The sequence below is a fragment of the Trichomycterus rosablanca genome, chromosome 8, assembly GCF_030014385.1.
Source record: "Trichomycterus rosablanca isolate fTriRos1 chromosome 8, fTriRos1.hap1, whole genome shotgun sequence".
Classification (NCBI taxonomy): domain Eukaryota; kingdom Metazoa; phylum Chordata; class Actinopteri; order Siluriformes; family Trichomycteridae; genus Trichomycterus; species Trichomycterus rosablanca.
Window position 1 is genome coordinate 15,228,253 of NC_085995.1, and position 18,513 is coordinate 15,246,765.

The 18,513-nt window shown below is 38.6% G+C and overlaps 1 protein-coding gene across 1 annotated transcript; it reads left to right on the forward strand.

The window, feature by feature from the left end:
* The first annotated feature begins 314 nt into the window (after nt 1-314).
* On the forward strand, nt 315-17,920 carry lrit3a (info leucine-rich repeat, immunoglobulin-like and transmembrane domains 3a). The gene is made up of 4 exons (XM_062999881.1): nt 315-412; nt 2,343-2,806; nt 15,243-15,548; nt 16,863-17,920. The coding sequence occupies exons 1-4, from the start codon at nt 315-317 to the stop codon at nt 17,918-17,920; spliced, it is 1,926 nt and encodes a 641-aa protein (XP_062855951.1).
* The last annotated feature ends 593 nt before the right edge of the window (nt 17,921-18,513 follow it).

Here is an 18,513-nt window from a genome sequence, read left to right on the forward strand (position 1 = left end):
TGAAATATTTGCAGAAATGTGAGGGGTGTACTAACTTTTGTGATACACTGTATATACAGTATATATACTGTATATATATATACCGTATATATGCATACACACACCACACACACGCTAGCTTACAGAACTCACATGACCTACTCAGCTCTGGAAAATCCTGTTTAATCCAATGTCTCCTCCACAGCTTAACTGCACATGGTCTCAATCTTGAAGGTGAAACTGCAGCTGCTACTGGATCCCTTGGTTTTCTGCATGTGTTTGTAAGAATGAATGATGATCTGATATGTGCAAGTGTGTGTGTGTTTCATTAAATAATGCAACATTCTTTGGCACTAGTGGTGCTGCTGTGCTGTTGGAGAGTAACATGGTCATTCTGCCCCTCGCAGTGCACTTGTGTGTTTCATGGGACCAGGTAAAACATTCACACTTAGACGACATGGAGTTAGGGACACAGGAATATTTTATACAATAACATTGCTAAGCTCGTTAAGGGATAAATGGATATCACTTTTTATTAGTAAGAAACAGCACAGTGCTTATGAAGTAAAACATGCAATATTAAATTTGCTATTGGGTTTCTGTGGTGTACTGCAACAGCTGGTATAAACAGCTGGTATAAATATCTGTATAAATGGGAGAAAATACTAGTTAGAGAACAGGATAGTGTCAATACTAGCTGTGAATCAAACCATTTAGTGAACAATATTTAATTCAGTTTAATATGTAAATCAATCCTGTATTTAAAAATACAATAATATAATTTGCTGAGCTGTACAACAACATTTATTTCAAAATGTACAACAGTTATTTCAAAATGTAGCTTTCTTTGTTTCTCATTGCCAAACTAACCTCACTTGTTCTTGTGTGTAATAACCTCTATTGTATAAACACTGTTTTGGTTAACTATTCATGGATGGTACAGTAGCTGTTAGAGTAGAAGCCACACATCAAGAGTCCCACTAGGTATTAAAAATTTTAAATGGGCTGAGATCTGTAGCTCTTGAGTTTAATTGCAAGTGATGCTATCAAATTCCTTATTGCTGCTACAGTTTAGCCTCTGCTGGCTGGTCAGTTACGCCTGGACAAAGACAGGGAATAATAGAGACCAGCGTGTGACTCTCCACACACAATACTGAAGGAGTGTGAACACACCTCATGCAGGTGAAAAGAGGTGGTTGACTACTATACATGTAGTATATAGGAGGGAGGGATTTGAGGGGTAGGGTAGGTATCTGCAGCAGCAGAGGAGATACAACTGGGTTTTTGAGAAAAATGGAAAAGAAATGCACAGAAGAATTAGAATTGTGACCATTTTTATTAGTTTTTCTACATTTTTATGCTTATATACTGTACTACAGTATATAACATTTAGCTTCTACAGGACCAGGGATGTTTGCTGGGGACAGCGTAGGCTTCCCTGTAGGGCATACTTTTTTTTTTCTGTGTGTGGAATGCGATACCCCCTACTCCACCAAAATGCTTGTCTATCTAGTCTTTTGCCTCTCTTACATAGATTGTGGTTTTCAGTTGTCTTTTTTTTCTTTTTGGCCACCTTGTCTTTTGTCCTGTCTCTTATGTTTGTGGCTCTTCAGCCATTGTTCTGTTCTAACCCGGTTAAGCATCATGCATATTGTGTTCAGTCTTCCTGGTTCTGCAGGTAATAATAATAATAATAATAAAATTTTATTTGGTAAGCACCTTTCATGACACTCAAGGGCACTGTACAATAAAAATAAAGAAAAAATACAAATAAGAATACAAATTAACAAACGTGGAGCCGCTATACATGTGGCACAGTTCTGGGTCACCCAAAAGCCAGATGGAAAAGATGGGTTTTTAGACAGGTTTTAAACATAACTCAGGAGGGAGACTATTCCACATTTTGGGACCAGCAACAATGAATGCCCCGTCACCAAATGTACATAATTTAGAGAGTGGAACTTTGAGCAGATGCAGGGTGGAAGAGCGAAGAGACCGAACTGGAGAATTTGATGTAAGCAGACTTTCAAGATATGAAGGCGCAAGGTCGTGTAAAGATTTAAAAACCAGCACCAGCAGCTTATATTGTATTTGATATTGTACTGGAAAGCAGTGTAGATGTTTCAAAGTTGGGGTGATGTGCTCCCAGGATCTAGTATGGGTTTTAGAATCCTTGCAGCTGAATTTTGTACATACTGCAGCCTGTTCAAAACCCGAGCAGGGAGCCCATAAAGTACAGCATTGCAGGAGTCAATTCTAGATGTTACAAATGCATGGATAATAGTCTCAGCCTTAGGTACAGGGTACACACACACTCACACACATGGTCTAAGTTTGGTTTTTCTCTTGTTTTTCTATTTTAGTGTGGTTTTATGTAACAACCCTGACATGTCAGATATCCCCACCAATGTGCCATTGGACACAGTGAAGCTACGAGTGGAGAAGACAGCAGTGCGTAAACTGAAAACTGAAACCTTTTACTATCTCACCGAGCTCAGATACCTGTGGCTCTCCTACAACTCCATCAGCACTGTGGATCCAGGTAGCTTCTACAATCTGAAGGTCTTACATGAGCTTTGTCTGGATGGAAATCAAATCTCCAAGTTCCCCTGGGAAGCTCTGAAAGAAATGCCCAATCTTAGAACTCTGGATTTACACAATAATCAATTGACAAGTATTCCTTCAGAAGCTGCAGTTTACTTGATGAACATCACATACCTGGACATTTCCAGCAATAAGCTAAACACCTTGCCCTCTGACCTCTTGGACATCTGGAGCCCTTTTTCTGATATTCCCATCTTCAATGCTCCTGAAAAAATCATTCTTGGTAAGTAAAGTGTTTTTGTAAGTTTAGCTTATTTAAGAATCATAGCCTTTTCGTCAAAAAAGGTTTGTTTTCATAGTATATGTATACATAGATGAGAATGCTTAATGTGGTTGTTGTGGCCAGTACTGCAAAGTACTGCAAATAAGGCACCAGATGTAGCCCTGCAACTGCAATTGAAAGTAAATCCAATATGGAGAGTGCCTAACCAGGGTAAAAAATACTGTGGATAAAAAAAGGTGTACATTAAATTAAAGTTGTGCCCAAATTAACAACAAAGTAGCAAACCTCCACAACCACTTCCACTTCACCACAGATGAACGGTGGGAAGAAAAAAGGATAGTTGAGAAACAACAACTGGTTGTCAAAAATAAAACAGGTTGTCGTATTAGGGCAAGCTGTTCAGGAACCAAGTTCTGGAAACTCAGAACAAGCTTTAGACAAGCCACCCGACTGACTGGCACAGTCCGTGCCAAGCATGGGTTCAAACTCCAGAAAAATGGCCATTATACCCTCTTCCCGGGGCAGCTTGTTGTCCAGGGCAGTTCCTTGTGACAGCTGAAATATGCCGCAACGTCAGCTGAGCTCCCAGACCAAGAATAGTGTGCTGGCATCATGCATCAGGAGACAACTGGACTGGATCAAATTCATTCAAGCAGCAATTTCCATTCCTGGGATCATTCCTAAAGAATTAATTCGAAAATCTTTGTTTGTGTAACATTATCTTGCATGTTTTAGCACCACCTAGTAGTTCAGTTGCACTATACTTTTGCCACTGTCTGTGAACCTCTAAGTTTGGTGACAATCAGTAAAATGCTTTCTGAGTAGGCGCCCAGGTGGATATTCCGCTAGCACACCAGCGCCAAGATTCTGAACTCCTCGGTTCAACCGGTTGGCTGAGCACCATCTAGCGGCCGTAATTGGCAGTGCCTGCAGCAGACATGGTTCTGCTAGGGCAGGATGACCGGACTATGTGGGTGGGGTCTTCAAAGCTGTGTAAGGACCCTGATTGGCAGATAGAGAGGTTCCTATGGAGAGTGCATAGGTGAAAAAGGGAGCAGCAATATACCCACCTCAACTGCAATCATGGATCCCCAGCAGCGGAAGACAAATTGACAACGAGAAAATGCATAAATAAAATTGAAAAAAATGCTTTTTGAATTAGAACACTATATGTGTGCTTTAAGGTTGGCTTGCTCCACCCATGCTTTTGATTCACATTTCGCAATAACACTATAATAACAAGTAATATTTCAAGTGCTTATAGTGAGTTATAGGGTTATTTTGCCACAGCTGTTGTGTATGTGGGGTGAAAATCCAGCGACTAGTTTGTAAAAAACAATGTGTGATTCTGCAAATTATGCAAACTAGCTTAAGATCTGACTGGACGGATCTATATGGTTCTTGAGGTAGGAGATATGGACCTCAAAGTTTGTCACTACTCTAAAGCGCCACCATCAGGCCAATCAGGCTAAGCTTGAGCGCCTGAGTAGCAAGGAGGAAAACTATGCTACATAAGCTACAAGTGCAAGCATTTGTTCTGTATATGCATATGCCTGGAGCAGTGTGTGAGCGATAATGTAGTTAGGATAATGACATAAGGTTTTAAGCACAATTTTCAGCAAAACAAACCTGTTTGTCCAGAAATGGCCTCAGTTTGGTTCCCATGACACCTGCCTTGGCCTTGCACACGGCAATAGGTTTTGGTGTGTAGTGGTCAAGTTTGTACATGAAGGTCTGCTCCAGGGACATTGTAGTTATTCACCTGAATTCCTCCTTAATCGGAATTGACAAAAGTTTCACAAGTACCACATCAGGAAATGGGCCAAATGATTTGATGCAAAATGAATGGAGGGTAAATTAGTGGTGGAATAAACAAGCTAGCTCTTTTACAATAATCAACTACAAACAAGGAATACTATTGAGTTCTAATTTTAATGATAGCCCATAATCATTATTAAGCATTTACTATATACTGTAAATAGAACCACACTGGGGTAAAAAACAGAAGATGTAGTGAAAATGTGATATCAAATCATTAATAGTAAAATGACAGTTTGTAGAGAACAGTACTGCCCAGACTGCCTAGACCCCCAGGATCAGAACCACATATCCCTTGTTTGGAATGACTAATCAAAAGCCTGAGTGAATAAGTATATACAAATCACAATCAGAGGCAGGGCGAGTATGTGAGGCTATGTAATAAAATGAATATTCTAGGAACTATACTGTAAGTCATAAGTACTCTACTTCTGCCATTGTTTTAGCACATTAAGCAACATCATTTTTTCAAGTTAAGTATTGTTCGTACTGCCTAGGTCGTGCAAACACAGTCTAAAGCAGTGTTTCTCAACCTTTTTTCAGTCACGGCACCCTTTAAAAGTATGCAAAATCTCAAGTCACCCCAGTCTAAAATCTATTAAAAAATGTACACTCTGCATCCCTCGGACTGCTAACACACACGCACACACACCATAAGGTGTCATTTAGGGAGGGAGGGGTAAACGTGACTTTTAATGGGAAACCTGAGCCTGGGATGATGCACACAATCGCCCTATTCTGGCAGGGATGGATGAGAGGCAGACACGGAGCTCCTGGTGCAGAGCCCTCAGTCGCTCCCTGTACTTGTTCGTGATGTAAGTTAGGCTCGAAAAGCTCAGTTCGCACAAATATGTCATAGAGAAAGGTAGTTCATGTGCTTCACACAACGCTCTCCTAATGCATCGCGCAGTAATGGGCAGTATTAGGCAACGCGTTGGCGTTGTAGTATGGGGAAAGGGGCGTGTGAGACAAATTTTGATGTTTGAGGCGGCTAATGGTCTACAGTTTCATGATAAGTTGACTTTTTTGCATTTTAAATTTATTTCATAATATCAGTAACGTATTTTTGATGGCACCCCTGACGAAGCCAGACGGCACCCCAGGGTGCCGCGGCACCCCGGTTGAGAAAGGCTGGTCTAAAGTAACAGGTAACAATTCAATATCGAATTTTGTTTACTTTTTACAAATTTGAATTTGATCGCTTTAAAAAAATCATTCCAATCGTTGTAAGCTTTAGCATATCTTAGCTTGTTTACCATGTTCGTATTCCATAAAAGTTGTTCCTATCTCCACATGATTTTCCTTCCTCATAATGCCTTCAGTCCCTCTTGCAGCAAAGCAACCCCACAGCATGATGCTGCCATCCAGTTTTGTTTTATCAGACCAGAGGATCAGAAGATTTTTGTTCCCATGTTCTGATGCTCTGGTCTGATAAAACAAAAAATGGAACTGTTTTACAAAATAGACCACATTATGGTGTTTTGGGGAAGGAATATTTAAACTAGCACGGCAACCTTAGTCACTGCATTAGATATATTAAAGTGAATAATGACTAGTGGGTGACAGATCTCAACAAATAGGCATATCCAAATATTTGTGACTATTTATAATATTTGTTTGTTTTATAGCACTTGAGATCATGTGTAACATTCAGTGATTAAATAGTTTTTAATTCAAAACATAAATTAGTTTATTCACATCTTCCCCAAGGTACATAATACAGGATTTTAACAGACATTGTTATTGTTGACATTGTGAACATAATGCAAAATTATGTTGTCCACAACTCAGAAGAAAAATATAGTACATTTCCCATCATGAAATCTAACTTTACAATCAAATGAACATTGCTTCTATTTCCATTTGTACTATTTATGTGATATAAGGCAATTCTTGACATATTAAGCAAGATTATACCTAATCAGGAACTGTGAGTACATTCTAGGTCTTCTGTCTGAGAACTCCTTTATTGTTCTTGGTAATCTTAATCAGCCTGCTGTGGTGCTTATCCAAGGAAGCCAGGAATCACTGAATACTAAATTTGATCAGATTACATTTATTAGTGAGCTTTTAAATTGATCACATTGTCCAAAAAAGTTCTACAGTATTTAAATGTTTTGTAGTACACCCTTCTCTTCCAGGCAGTGGAAAGTGGGCCATTTTTACCTACAGAAGCTGTAATTGAATTTGACTTACAAAGAGTAGATGCTAACTATTGTAAAATACCATTTACTTGATAGCTATAATTCTCTAAGTGCTGAGCTATGGTTTGATGGATAAAAGAAACAGATGCAGTTCTTATTAGATAGTATTAGAATTCTTGCTAAACAATAGCCACAGTATAACATAAATATGTTTTAGCTTTAGTAGAAGAGAGGTAACTTTGTGCTGGAAAAACAAACAAAACCTAGCTCAACCATTTTCCCTCTTGACACAATTTACAAACAAAAGCATTTACAAAAAAATGCATTTTGAAGCAAGTAGATATTATTAAAATTTGTATCTCTTACTAGAGGGATAAAAATTGGTCTTCATTCTGAATATCTTGTTCATACTTTGACATAGTTGTAAAGCTGAAGTAGGTGAACAGGTATACCTTAAGAGAGACATAGTGATTTGGCACTTTTTGCAATCATTCTCCTTTTTAATATTTTAGATCAATCTGAATATTTTAGAGCATCTGAAAACACAACCAGATAGTTTAGTTTAGTTTAACCTAGCTGGTTAGCTGTCATTCCAGCTATATAAAATACAATTAATAGGTTAATTATTAACCTGGCGTGAGTTTTTTGAACCTGCAGATAAACGTTATTTAAAATGTAACCAATAATTGTTTTTTTTTTTATTTATAAAAAAAAACTATATTGAAAACAGAGATTATAATGTTTTTGTGAGTAAAAATTGTAAGGAAATATGTAGGATTTAAACAAAGAAGGCCTTACTGTAAAAATATAGTTGTATTTTGTACACAAAGTTAATTTGTTTTGGGGGTTTATCCTTACCTTATCTTAACCTTATATATTAGTTCATTTTTATACTACTTTTATGCTAATGGCTGTATTTAACTTACGTTATGTCTTTACACTAATGTTTGTATGAAAACCAAAAAACAGTCTCATTAAAGTGGTAATCATTGCATATGTAACCTATTCAATGGTGGTAGCTTTCATTTATCGCATATTCATATAGTATCCTGTGTAGCTGTACTTGCTTATGATACATAGCAGTATTAGTGCTGTTTGATTGTACTGTAGTATAGTCAGCTTTAATTCAGAGTAAAACATTATGAGCAATAGGAATGGTTGCAGCACCAGTTTTTTGGGCAGCCTCAGAAAAAAAGTACTTCTAGAGTCATAGAAAAATATATACTAGTCAGATGTAAAAGAGATGAGTTGTTGATTCCTGATATAATAATTGCCATTCAGATTAGATGTAGTCAGCACTCTATTCTCGGACATCATTGTAAGAAATACCAGTTGTTTTCTGATAATATTTCTTTCATGCTTATTCTGGTGCATTTAGGGTAAAGAGAAGGAGGCAGAGAAAGAGTAGAAGGATGCAATCAGAGCAGTGAGAGCAAGTGACATAGAGGTGAGTTAGAAAATATTGTAGATGGAAGACCAGGCAAAAAAGACAGTGGAGGAAAAGAGAGAAGAGATGACTGAAGAGCAGGGCAGGAAAAGTAATTACTACAGAGGAGATTAGAATACAGTACCAGAAAAGAGAGGGAGAGAGGAGGAGGGAGGGCTGGAGAAAAGAAGATAGATCGAGGTGAGAGCAGAACAGAGCAGATGTCTCCGCTTCCCACCGAGGTGTGCTTCTACATATATAAATTTGACTTATATATGTTGCTACTTTAAATTGCCTTCAGCTGCCTAGTTCCATGATTTTATTCCCTGTCTTGTTGGTTCAGACCTCACCTTCCTCACATTAAACCACAGCTTAACCTGCAGTTAAGCAGGTCAGGCCTTAAAAAGTAAGTTGTCATGGTGATTAAGCTGGTTAGATACTGAAAAACCTTCATAATACCTTAAACCACAGTTAATCCTAAAGTTACCTTACCTACCTCCAGATCCTGCTATCTGGTAAACACTTCTGATGATAGTCAGGGAAATATAATATTAATTAACCCAATGTTATGCAGGAGACTAAATAGTGAGTTATGGATGCATTTGTAAAATGTTAATACATAACTGTTTAATAAACAGTAAACACATACACTCAACACAAGCTCACAGTCATGCTGTAACAAGGGACAGCCTTTCCCCAAACTGTTGCAACAAATTTGAGAGCATAAAATTGATTTTATATAACTGATACATGTACAAAAATACAGTTTAAAACCTTAATGGAATATATGGTCTCATAACCACTCATACAGCTAAAAAAGCTATTTGTTAAGAACTATTAAGATGCTATGACAAGAAACAAATAATAAAATACATTTTTAATATTGACTTGGTAATAACTTAGTATGAAGTTTAAATTTTATTGTAAATAACCTATACATATCTGACAAGTTCCCTGACATTTCCTGTGTTTATTGTGATAATGTTTAGGTTATTAGGCTTCTCTGTACTCATGCTTTACCTTACAGATGAATCTTTAATGATGTTTCAGCCACTGAGCATTGAGAATCTATTAACAAAGCTGCAGTTAACAAATCACTTTCATTGTTTACTTGAGGGGCGGCATGGTGGCTTGATGGGTAGCACTGTCACCAAGAAGGGCCTGGGTTCGATCCCCAGGCGGGTCGGTCCGGGTCCTTTCTCTGCGGAGTTTGCATGTTGTCTTCGTGTCTGTTTGGGTTTCTTCCCACATTCCAAAAACGTGCAGTCAGGTTAATTGGAGACACTGAACTGCCCTATAGGGGCGGCACGGTGGCTTAGTGGGTAGCACTGTCGCCTCACAGCAAGAACGTCCTGGGTTCGATCCCCAGGCGGGGCGGTCCGGGTCCTTTCTGTGCGGAGTTTGCATGTTCTCCCGTGTCCGCTTGGTTTTCCTCCTTGTGCTCTGGTTTCCTCCCACAGTCCAAAAACATGCCACCAGGCTAATTGGAAACACTAAATTGTCCTATAGATACATAGCTGCTAGATGCACAAACCAGTGCATTGTAGTGCCGGTCCTAAGCCCGGATAAAATAGGGAGGGTTGTGTCAGGAAGGGCATCCGGCGTGAAAATTGTGCCAAATCAATGAAGATCATGAACCGCCGAGAGCCAACCCCACAAACGAATGGAACAAAGGCCGAGGAAGAAGAAGAAGACTGAACTGCCCTATAGGAGAATGTGTGTGTGTGTATGTGTGTCTGCCTTGCAATGGACTGGCCCCCCCGTCCAGGGTGTTACTGTGTGCCTTGCGCCCATTGAAAAGCTGGGATAGGCTCCAGCACCCGCCACCCCCCGCGACCCTAAGTGTTTACTTTAGTGGCATACCAACTAAAACATGGACATGGTAATTTACTTACATACTTTTTGTATTGTGTTATGGATCTAACTGAATTATGGATATAATTGCCAGTTTCAACCTTTGATGTACACGTAATCAGTACACGTAATAATGACAAGTAAAAGCATGCTTTTAGAGTACTGAAAATTGCTGTGTCACTTGAAATTGTTGCCAGATGCATCCTGTTTGCCTTAAATTAGATGTGTGTAGAACTTCACTGGTGTTTACCTGTTTAAATTCAAATTAATTGGAAATAGTTTTTGAAAAGCACACACCTGGGTCTATCACAATTTACACTATTGTCAGGGCAAAAGCCAAGCCATAAAGTCCAAGGAACTGTCTGTGGTTCTCCACGATTAAAGTGTTGCTACTAAGGAAAATCACAAAAATAGTAACGCACAGTAACTTGGATAAGTAACTTTAATCTGATTACTGGATTGGAAATAGTAACGCGTTACATTACTCGTTACTGAAAAATGTGGTCAGATTAGAGTAACGCGTTACTAAGTAACGCGTTACGTGACATCAGTGCCTGACATGTACAACCAAAACAACACTGAAGTGGCAAATTTCTAAATTCCTTAAGAGGCCCAGCCACAGCCCAGAATTAAACCACATTAAACATCTAAGGAGAGCCCTAAATGTGGTAGTTTACAAGCCCTGGTCATTGAATCTGACAGAGTTTGAGAGGATCTACCATGTGAACAACAATGTGAACACCCCAAATTCTCGCCAGCAAACATTTGTAAAGACCTACAAATTTTCTGAGCTGTAAATGCTGCCAAACTGCTTCTACTAAGTACTGATTACAAAACCTGAATATATTTTTAAATAAGAGATTTTAGTTTTCAATATTTTTCAATCTAATTTTTTTATTTTTTTATTTTTATTTTTTTTTACTTTTTTTTTGTCTTGTCTTCTCTGCTAGAGATTACAGGGCTTACACATATTGTATAAAGTTAAAATCTTATTTAGCATAGCTGATATTGGCATAAGTGTACAGGAAGCTTAGAATGTAATAAATAATTTAAGTAAAGGCTGTGTGTGTTGAGTGGGAGAAGTGGACAACCTGATCAGCAAGACAGAGCTACTAACATTTGCTTTGGAGTCAGAGATACATAATTTAGCTGAGCAAATACTTAAATACATGCATTTATTCATTCATCCTCTGTTTTACCACAGCTTTATCCTGGTGAGGGTTGTGGTGGGTGCAGTTCATTGGGTGAAAGGCAGAAAATACCACAGCTTTATCCTGGTGAGGGTTGTGGTGGGTCCAGTTCATTGGGTGAAAGGCAGAAAATTCCACAGCTTAATCTTGCTGAGGGTTGTGGTGGGTCCAGTTCATTGGGTGAAAGGCAGAAAATACCATAGCTTTATCCTGGTGAGGGTTGTGGTGGGTCCAGTTCATTGGGTCAAAGGCAGAAAATACCACAGCTTTATCCTGGTGAGGGTTGCAGTGGGTCCAGTTCATTGGGTGAAAGGCAGAAAATACCCTGGCCAACAAAAGTACTTAAAAATAAATAAATACAAAACAGAAGCATATGGGAATGCAAGGTGTTTAGAAATCAGGAATAAATATATGCTATAGAGACTGTACTAATATAATGTAATGTGTTTATGTACAAGCCCAAATCAGAAAAAGTTGGAACATCATGGAAAATGTAAATAATGAAAAAACACACAGTTTCTTACATTTACTTTTTTTATTTGATTGCAGACAGGATGAACCTGAGATATTTCATGTTTTGTCTGGTCAACTTCATTTCATTTATTCACAGGTCTGCAAAAAAATTTTTTTCAAGAGCTGTTTTGGTTATTCCACGTAATCTTTATGTTTTTGGGTGCTCTGAATCAAAAAATGACCTCCGTTTTGTCATAGGACATCACATTTTCTGACAATTTAGGTAACTATGTTAAATATACCTCAAAATAAATGAAAGTAGACTTATAAAATTAATTTTTTATTACAAATTTTTCATGAAAATCTTTTTTTTAACTGGAATGAGCTCGCTAACACACACTAAAATCGTTTCTTCTTCCCTGTGAGGCTCCTCTTGGTACATTTACGCTTGTGAGTAGCATGTCTCTCTGAAGCGTCCAACAGTAGTCTGCCATCATTGTAATGCTCCATCTTCCCTGGTATCTTCTTTCCATCTCTTTAATGTCCTGGTGGAATCGTTCACCTTGCTCTTCACTCACAGCTCCCAAATTTTCAGGAAAGTTGTCAAGGTGGGAGTGGAGGAAATGCACTTTCAAACTCATCAGGCAACCTAAAGCTTGAAATGCTTTCAGCATTCGTCTGACGATCTTTTTGTAGTCAGGATCTTTGTTATTGCCTAAAAATGTATTTATGACTTCTGTAAATGCAATCCACCCTTCTTTTTGAGGATCCGTCATGGTATTGATAAACTCTTGATCAGCTATAAGCCTTCTAATGTCTGGTTCGACGAACACACCTTCCTTCAATTTTGCCTCCGAGAGGCCTGGAAACTTGATGACCAAGTATTTGAAGCATTCTCCATCTCTTGGAAGGGATTTTACGAATTGCTTCATCAATCCCAGTTTTATGTGGAGAGGTGGTAGAAGAACTTTATCGGGAGGTACCAAAGTTTCTCGGGGGACATTTTTTTCACCAACTGTGAGCACCCTCGGCTGGCAACTCTTCTTGGTCCAGTGATTTTGTCGGCCTCGACTGTCCCATAGACACAGAAAACAGGTATTTGGTATTCCCAGCTTGTTGCCCGAGCAGCATGCACAAGACTTTCAAATCCCCGCACACTTGCCAACCGTGGTCTTCATATTTAAGTTTACGAAGAACCAATTCCAAGTTCTCGTAGGTTTCCTTGAGGTGTACGGAATGACCTACAGGGATGGAAGCATAAAAACCGCCGTTGTTGAGTAAAACTGCTTTAAGACTTCTTTTTGAAGAATCTATAAAAAGACGCCATTGCGCTGAATCATATTGGATTTTGAATTGACCCATCAAACCTTCGACATCGATGCAATAAACCAACTTATCTTCCTGGCAAAGTAAAAAATGAACTCCTTTTCACGATGTCTGAACCATGATAAAGACACTCCTGGCAACAATAAATTCCTGCTTTTGAGCCTTGATCCGAGTAACTCAGCGGCATCTTTGGGAAGATTCAAGTCTCTTTTTTGGTCTTGTATCATCTTCAAAGTCAGAACTTGATTCATCATCTGGTTCAGGTATGTCTCCATCTTCATCGGAGCTAGTTATCTCTTCCAAGGTAGCAGGGGCCTTGGGTACTGGTATATCTGTGCCATGGGGGATGGGACGAATTGCTGAGTGAAGATTGGGGTATGAAATGGAATGCTTCCATTTTGAATTATACCCTTTCACATTGCATGAACAAAAGTAACAATCGTCACTATGGTTCTTTTGCTCTCGCCATACCATAGGAATCCCATAACGGAAAGCTTTTTTCTTACCCTTGAACCATTTTCAGAGGTCCTCAACACACCGTTTGCACACTTTATGAGGCACCCAAGCTTTATCTTGATCTCCAAGCTTTAGTCCGAAGCATGCGAAGTATACTTTTTTCACAAAGTCTGTAATATTCAGCTGTTGCTTCAACACTGTATATTCACCACAAATGTATCAGAAACTGTCAGGCGAATTAATACACTTCCGCTGAGCCATAATGCTAATTTTAAGAAACACGGTTGAATAATGACGAGCTAACACGAACTGAAATAAAAAAGTGTGAACAGGCGAGAACAAAGAAAAACTATTGAATCAAGCCCGGGCATGTCAGAGCCTGCGCGTTCAGCTTGCAACATGTTGATGCTGGTTTCATTAGCTCACTGTGAAAGTTCATTTCTTTGAAAGTTATATTTTTTTGGCATTGTATATCTTGAATGCACTGATGTGAATTAATTAATAGTAATTTTGACTTTAAATTTGGTTAAAAACCCTAAGATCAAAAAATACCAAAAATGGAGAAAAATTTACTAAATTTGAAGAGAATTTAGCATTTTGTGGCAAATCCTGACGTCCAGGATTTTCAATATTTTTTTCGTTTTCAGCACACCAAAATACATGGAAATTAGATGAAAATAATGAAACAGCTTTTTAGTCGCACACCTGTGAAACATCCATTCCTGCATTTCAAACCTGCAACACATTCCAAAAAAAGTTGGGACAGTAAATCATTTACTACTGTGTAATGTTGCCATTCCTTTTCACCCCACTTAAAAGACGTTTTGGCACCGAGGATACCAAGTGATTTAGTGTTTCAGCTTTTATTTTGTGCCATTCTTCCTGCAAACACGTCTTAAGATTTGCAACAGTACGGGGTCGTCGTTGACTCATTTTTCATTTCAAAATTCTCCACACATTCTCTATTGGAGACAAGTCAGGACTGCAGGCAGGCCAGTTTAGTACCCGTACCCTCTTCTTCTGCAGTCATGCCTTTGTAATGTGTGCAGCATGATTTTGCATTGTCTTGTTGAAAAATGCATGGACGTCCCTGGAAAAGATGTCTTGAAGGCAGCATATGTTGCTCTAAGATCTCAGTGTACTTTTCTACATTAATGCTGCCATCACAGAATTGTAAATGACCTTTGCCAAGGGTACTGACACAGACCATACCATGACAGACCCTGGCTTTTGGATGATAACAGTCTGGATGGTCTATTTCGTCTTTGGTCCAGAGCAAAGGACATCCATTTTTTTAGAGGGAGAGATATGCGAATTCCTTCCAATCTTTCTTTGATGTACATTGTTTTTAAACATTCAATAATTTTCTCATGCATTTGTTGACAAACTGGAGATCCTCTGATGATGAGCAATCACCTGTTGACATCACCTATTTGGAATTACATCATTATTTAGTTTTTTAACCTTATTACTACTCCTAAATTGCCCCCGTTCCAACTTTTTTTGAAATGTGTTGCAGGCCTGAAATGCAGGAATGGAGGTATATTAACAAATAAAATGAAGTTGAGCATGAAATATCTTGAGTTTATATTGTCTGCAATCAAATAAAAGCCAAACTAAATGTAAAAAACACTGCATTTTTATTTCATTTACATTTTCCATACTGTCCTATTTCTGATTTGGGGTTGTACATAATAAACATTTACTATGACAAAAACACTTTGTTATTGCTTCACAGTTATCTAAAATCTATTGTTTAATGTTTGTAGGACTCCAGGACAACTTGTGGTACTGTGATTGCCAGATCTCCAAGCTCATCAAGATGTCTAAGATGGCAATTGCTCCTGTGGTGCTGATGGACACCTTAGTGTCCTGCAGTGGTCCAGAAAACTTGGCTGGGGTTTTGTTTAAAAGAGCAGAACTTGATAAGTGTGTTAAACCAACAATAATGACTTCAGCCACAACGATCACATCTTCTATAGGTAGTAATGTGTTACTACGCTGTGATGCAACAGGTTATCCAACCCCAACCTTACTGTGGAGCAAAGAGGATGGTTCACCTCTCAGTAACCCAGGTATGCATTAGCCAAAGTGACTTGTTAATATAATGTATTAAAACTGCATAAGTGTGATGACAAATCCATTTAATTACAAGGCCAAAAGTATGTGAACATATGAAAAACCCACTGACATGTGCTTAACATTTTATTTTAACGATTGATAATATGGGCGGCACGGTGGCTTGGTGGGTAGCACTGTCACCTCACAGAAAGAAGGTCCTGGGTTTGATCCCCAGGTCCGGGTCCTTTCTGTGTGGAGTTTGCATGTTCTCCCCATGTCTGCGTGGGTTTTCTCCGGGAGCTCCGGTTTCCTCCCACAGTCCAAAAACAAGCAGTCAGGTTAATTGGAGACACGGAATTCCCCTATAGGTGAATGGGTGTGGGTATGTGTGTCTGCCCTGTGATGGACTGGCGCCCCACCCAGGGTGTTACTGTGTGCCTTGCGCCCATTGAAAAGCTGGGATAGGCTCCAGCAAACCCGAGCCTAATTGGATAAGCAGTTAAGAAAGTGAGTGAGTGATTGACAATATTGTGGCATCGGTTAGGTCAAAGACCAGAGTCCAAAGGAATCATTTTTATGCTCTTTTATTGAACTAAGTGGAGCAGGAATCTGCTGCCAGACTGAATTAACATTGATCAGGGCTTACCCCACCAAAAGTAATACAACACATCAAAATGGTACCTCAAACACATGCACAACCTTACAAAGTACAGCATATCAAACCATGATTACAATCACCTGTTTGGAATCACATCATTATTTAATATTTTCACCTCATTACCAGCCCTAAATTGCCCCCGTCCCAACTTTTTTGGAATGTGTTGCAGGCCTAAAATGCAGGAAGGGATATTTATTAATAAATGAAATGAAGCTGAGCAGATAAAACATGAAATATCTTGGGTTCAAACTATCTGCAATCAAATAAGAGTCAAAGTAAATGTAAGGAACACTGCACTTTCATTTTATTTGCATTTTCCATACTGTCCCAACTTTTTCTGATTTGGGGTTGTGAATAGACCAACCCCCATAGGGAGCCAAAATATATTCCTCACTTACCAAACTACATATGGCACTGACGAATCCAATATCATCTTAAAGACTGCAAAGTAGAAGACATTCTAATGCTCCAGCGTCCATAAGCTGTGTACTTTTTATTACTCTTTGCAAAGTTTTGTAACACTGAAGACAGTAAGCCCATTCTGCCAATACTTCTATTGAAATTGCATGGCTAATGCGGATATCCACATTTTCCATGTAATGTGCTTATAAAATGATGTTTGCATGGTTATTGTTATCCTTCTAATATTTAAATTATTTGTGTGTGGCAGTTGTGCAAAAGTCTCCAGATGAAGGTGTTCGATGGTCTGTTCTTAGTCTGCAAGGAATAATGTTAAAGGATGCTGGTGTTTATCGCTGCAGGGCCAAGAATGTTGCAGGAAATTCTGAGGCCTCCGTTACATTATCAGTGGCTGGGATGGATACAACAACACTATCCTTATCTCTCAGCATGACCAAAAAACCTGAAGAAAGTCCAGCAATGGTTATTCAAGCTTCTCCTCCTGCAACTGAGATTGCAATTCCAATTATCTTTTCTTCTACCACCTTTACAACTAAACAAGCCATGACCACAAGGCAAACTGTAGCTGGCAAGATTAACTCAGGCGCTGGTGGAGGAATTCCAAGAATTCCACCTACTGAAGCTATTACCTCTAAGATAGGGCAAAGCAGCAATGGCAAAAGACCTGTTACAAGTGATAAAGCTAGAAGAAAAGGTAACCCATTCCTCAAGGATATTGAGGTAATTGAAGAAACAGGTGACACAGCAGTTGTGATATGGAAAAATGAGGGTTTTCCTAGTGATTCACCACTGTTTGTGCATTACTTTCCATATGATGGAGACCAGATAATGAAGGAGACCATCGAAACTAAGGTTGGAAATGGTAAGCTTGTATTAGATGATCTGTTTCCTGACCAGATCTACACTGTCTGCTTGGTTTCCAAAGGGGGAAAAGACCAATGTGTGAATTTTAGCACACTGGACATCATAATGGATGATGGGCAAAACAAGTGGCTCACGGTCATTGGTGGGATGTTATGTGCATTTGCATTTCCCCTTATCTTGATCCTTCTCTACAAGATCTCATCACTTTATTGCAAGTGGAGCAGCAGCAATAATAGGGAAACAAACAATGAACTTTTCAAAGAGACTTATGTGAAATTTGAAACTCTTCCAATGAAACAGAGGACACTGTGTGGATCAACAAATGATCTTTGGTCTCGAAGGCAGACGCACGAGTCAGAGAGGATGTTGCTTTGTTCACGTTCTAGTATAGATTCACAAATGACTTACAAAAGTGATAGCTCTCAATTTGAGTACCTGTGCTAGCTCTGTAGAGGAAAAATGCTAAATATGTAGATTTTTTTTATATGCATCATTTTAATTTATATTTTTTTGCTAATTCATTACATTAATGCATTGGGCAGACACTGTTGCCTAAAGCTAATAAAACCCACAAATTCCACAAATATTTAAGTTAATTGGTGTAATTCACATGCAATAACAAGAACAATCAAAGAAAAGTATAAATTTTTGTTTTTCTTTCTTTTTTTTTAACAAAACTGTATATTACATAAACACATATTTTATTAATCTATTGGTGAATTAATATTAATATGAACTTGGTTTAACCCTTGTGTGCTGTTCATAGTTTTGTTACTCAGCTAAAAAAGATTCTGATTCTGATTCTGATTCAATGTTTGCGGGTCTGGTGGACCCACTGCATTATTGTGTTTTTAAATCAATACAGCCATGACTTATTTAACATACAAAATATCAGATGTTTACTTTAAGATGTTTACAAGCAATAAAGACAGCATATTTGGTTAACATTTACTATTGCTGTGTCTGTCTGTCTCTCTCTGTGTCTGTCTGTCTGTATCAGTATGTCTCTCTGTATGTCTGTCTCTCTCTCTCTGACT

What these genes read in the sequence shown, in the direction of transcription:
- lrit3a (XM_062999881.1), top strand. Translation starts at nt 315, where the DNA reads ATGCAACATTCTTTGGCACTAGTGGTGCTGCTGTGCTGTTGGAGAGTA. An exon ending in TGTGTGTTTCATGGGACCAG is followed by an intron (nt 413 to 2,342) that starts GTAAAACATTCA and finishes TTTCTATTTTAG; the next exon opens with TGTGGTTTTATGTAACAACC. An exon ending in TTCACCTCTCAGTAACCCAG is followed by an intron (nt 15,549 to 16,862) that starts GTATGCATTAGC and finishes TGTGTGTGGCAG; the next exon opens with TTGTGCAAAAGTCTCCAGAT.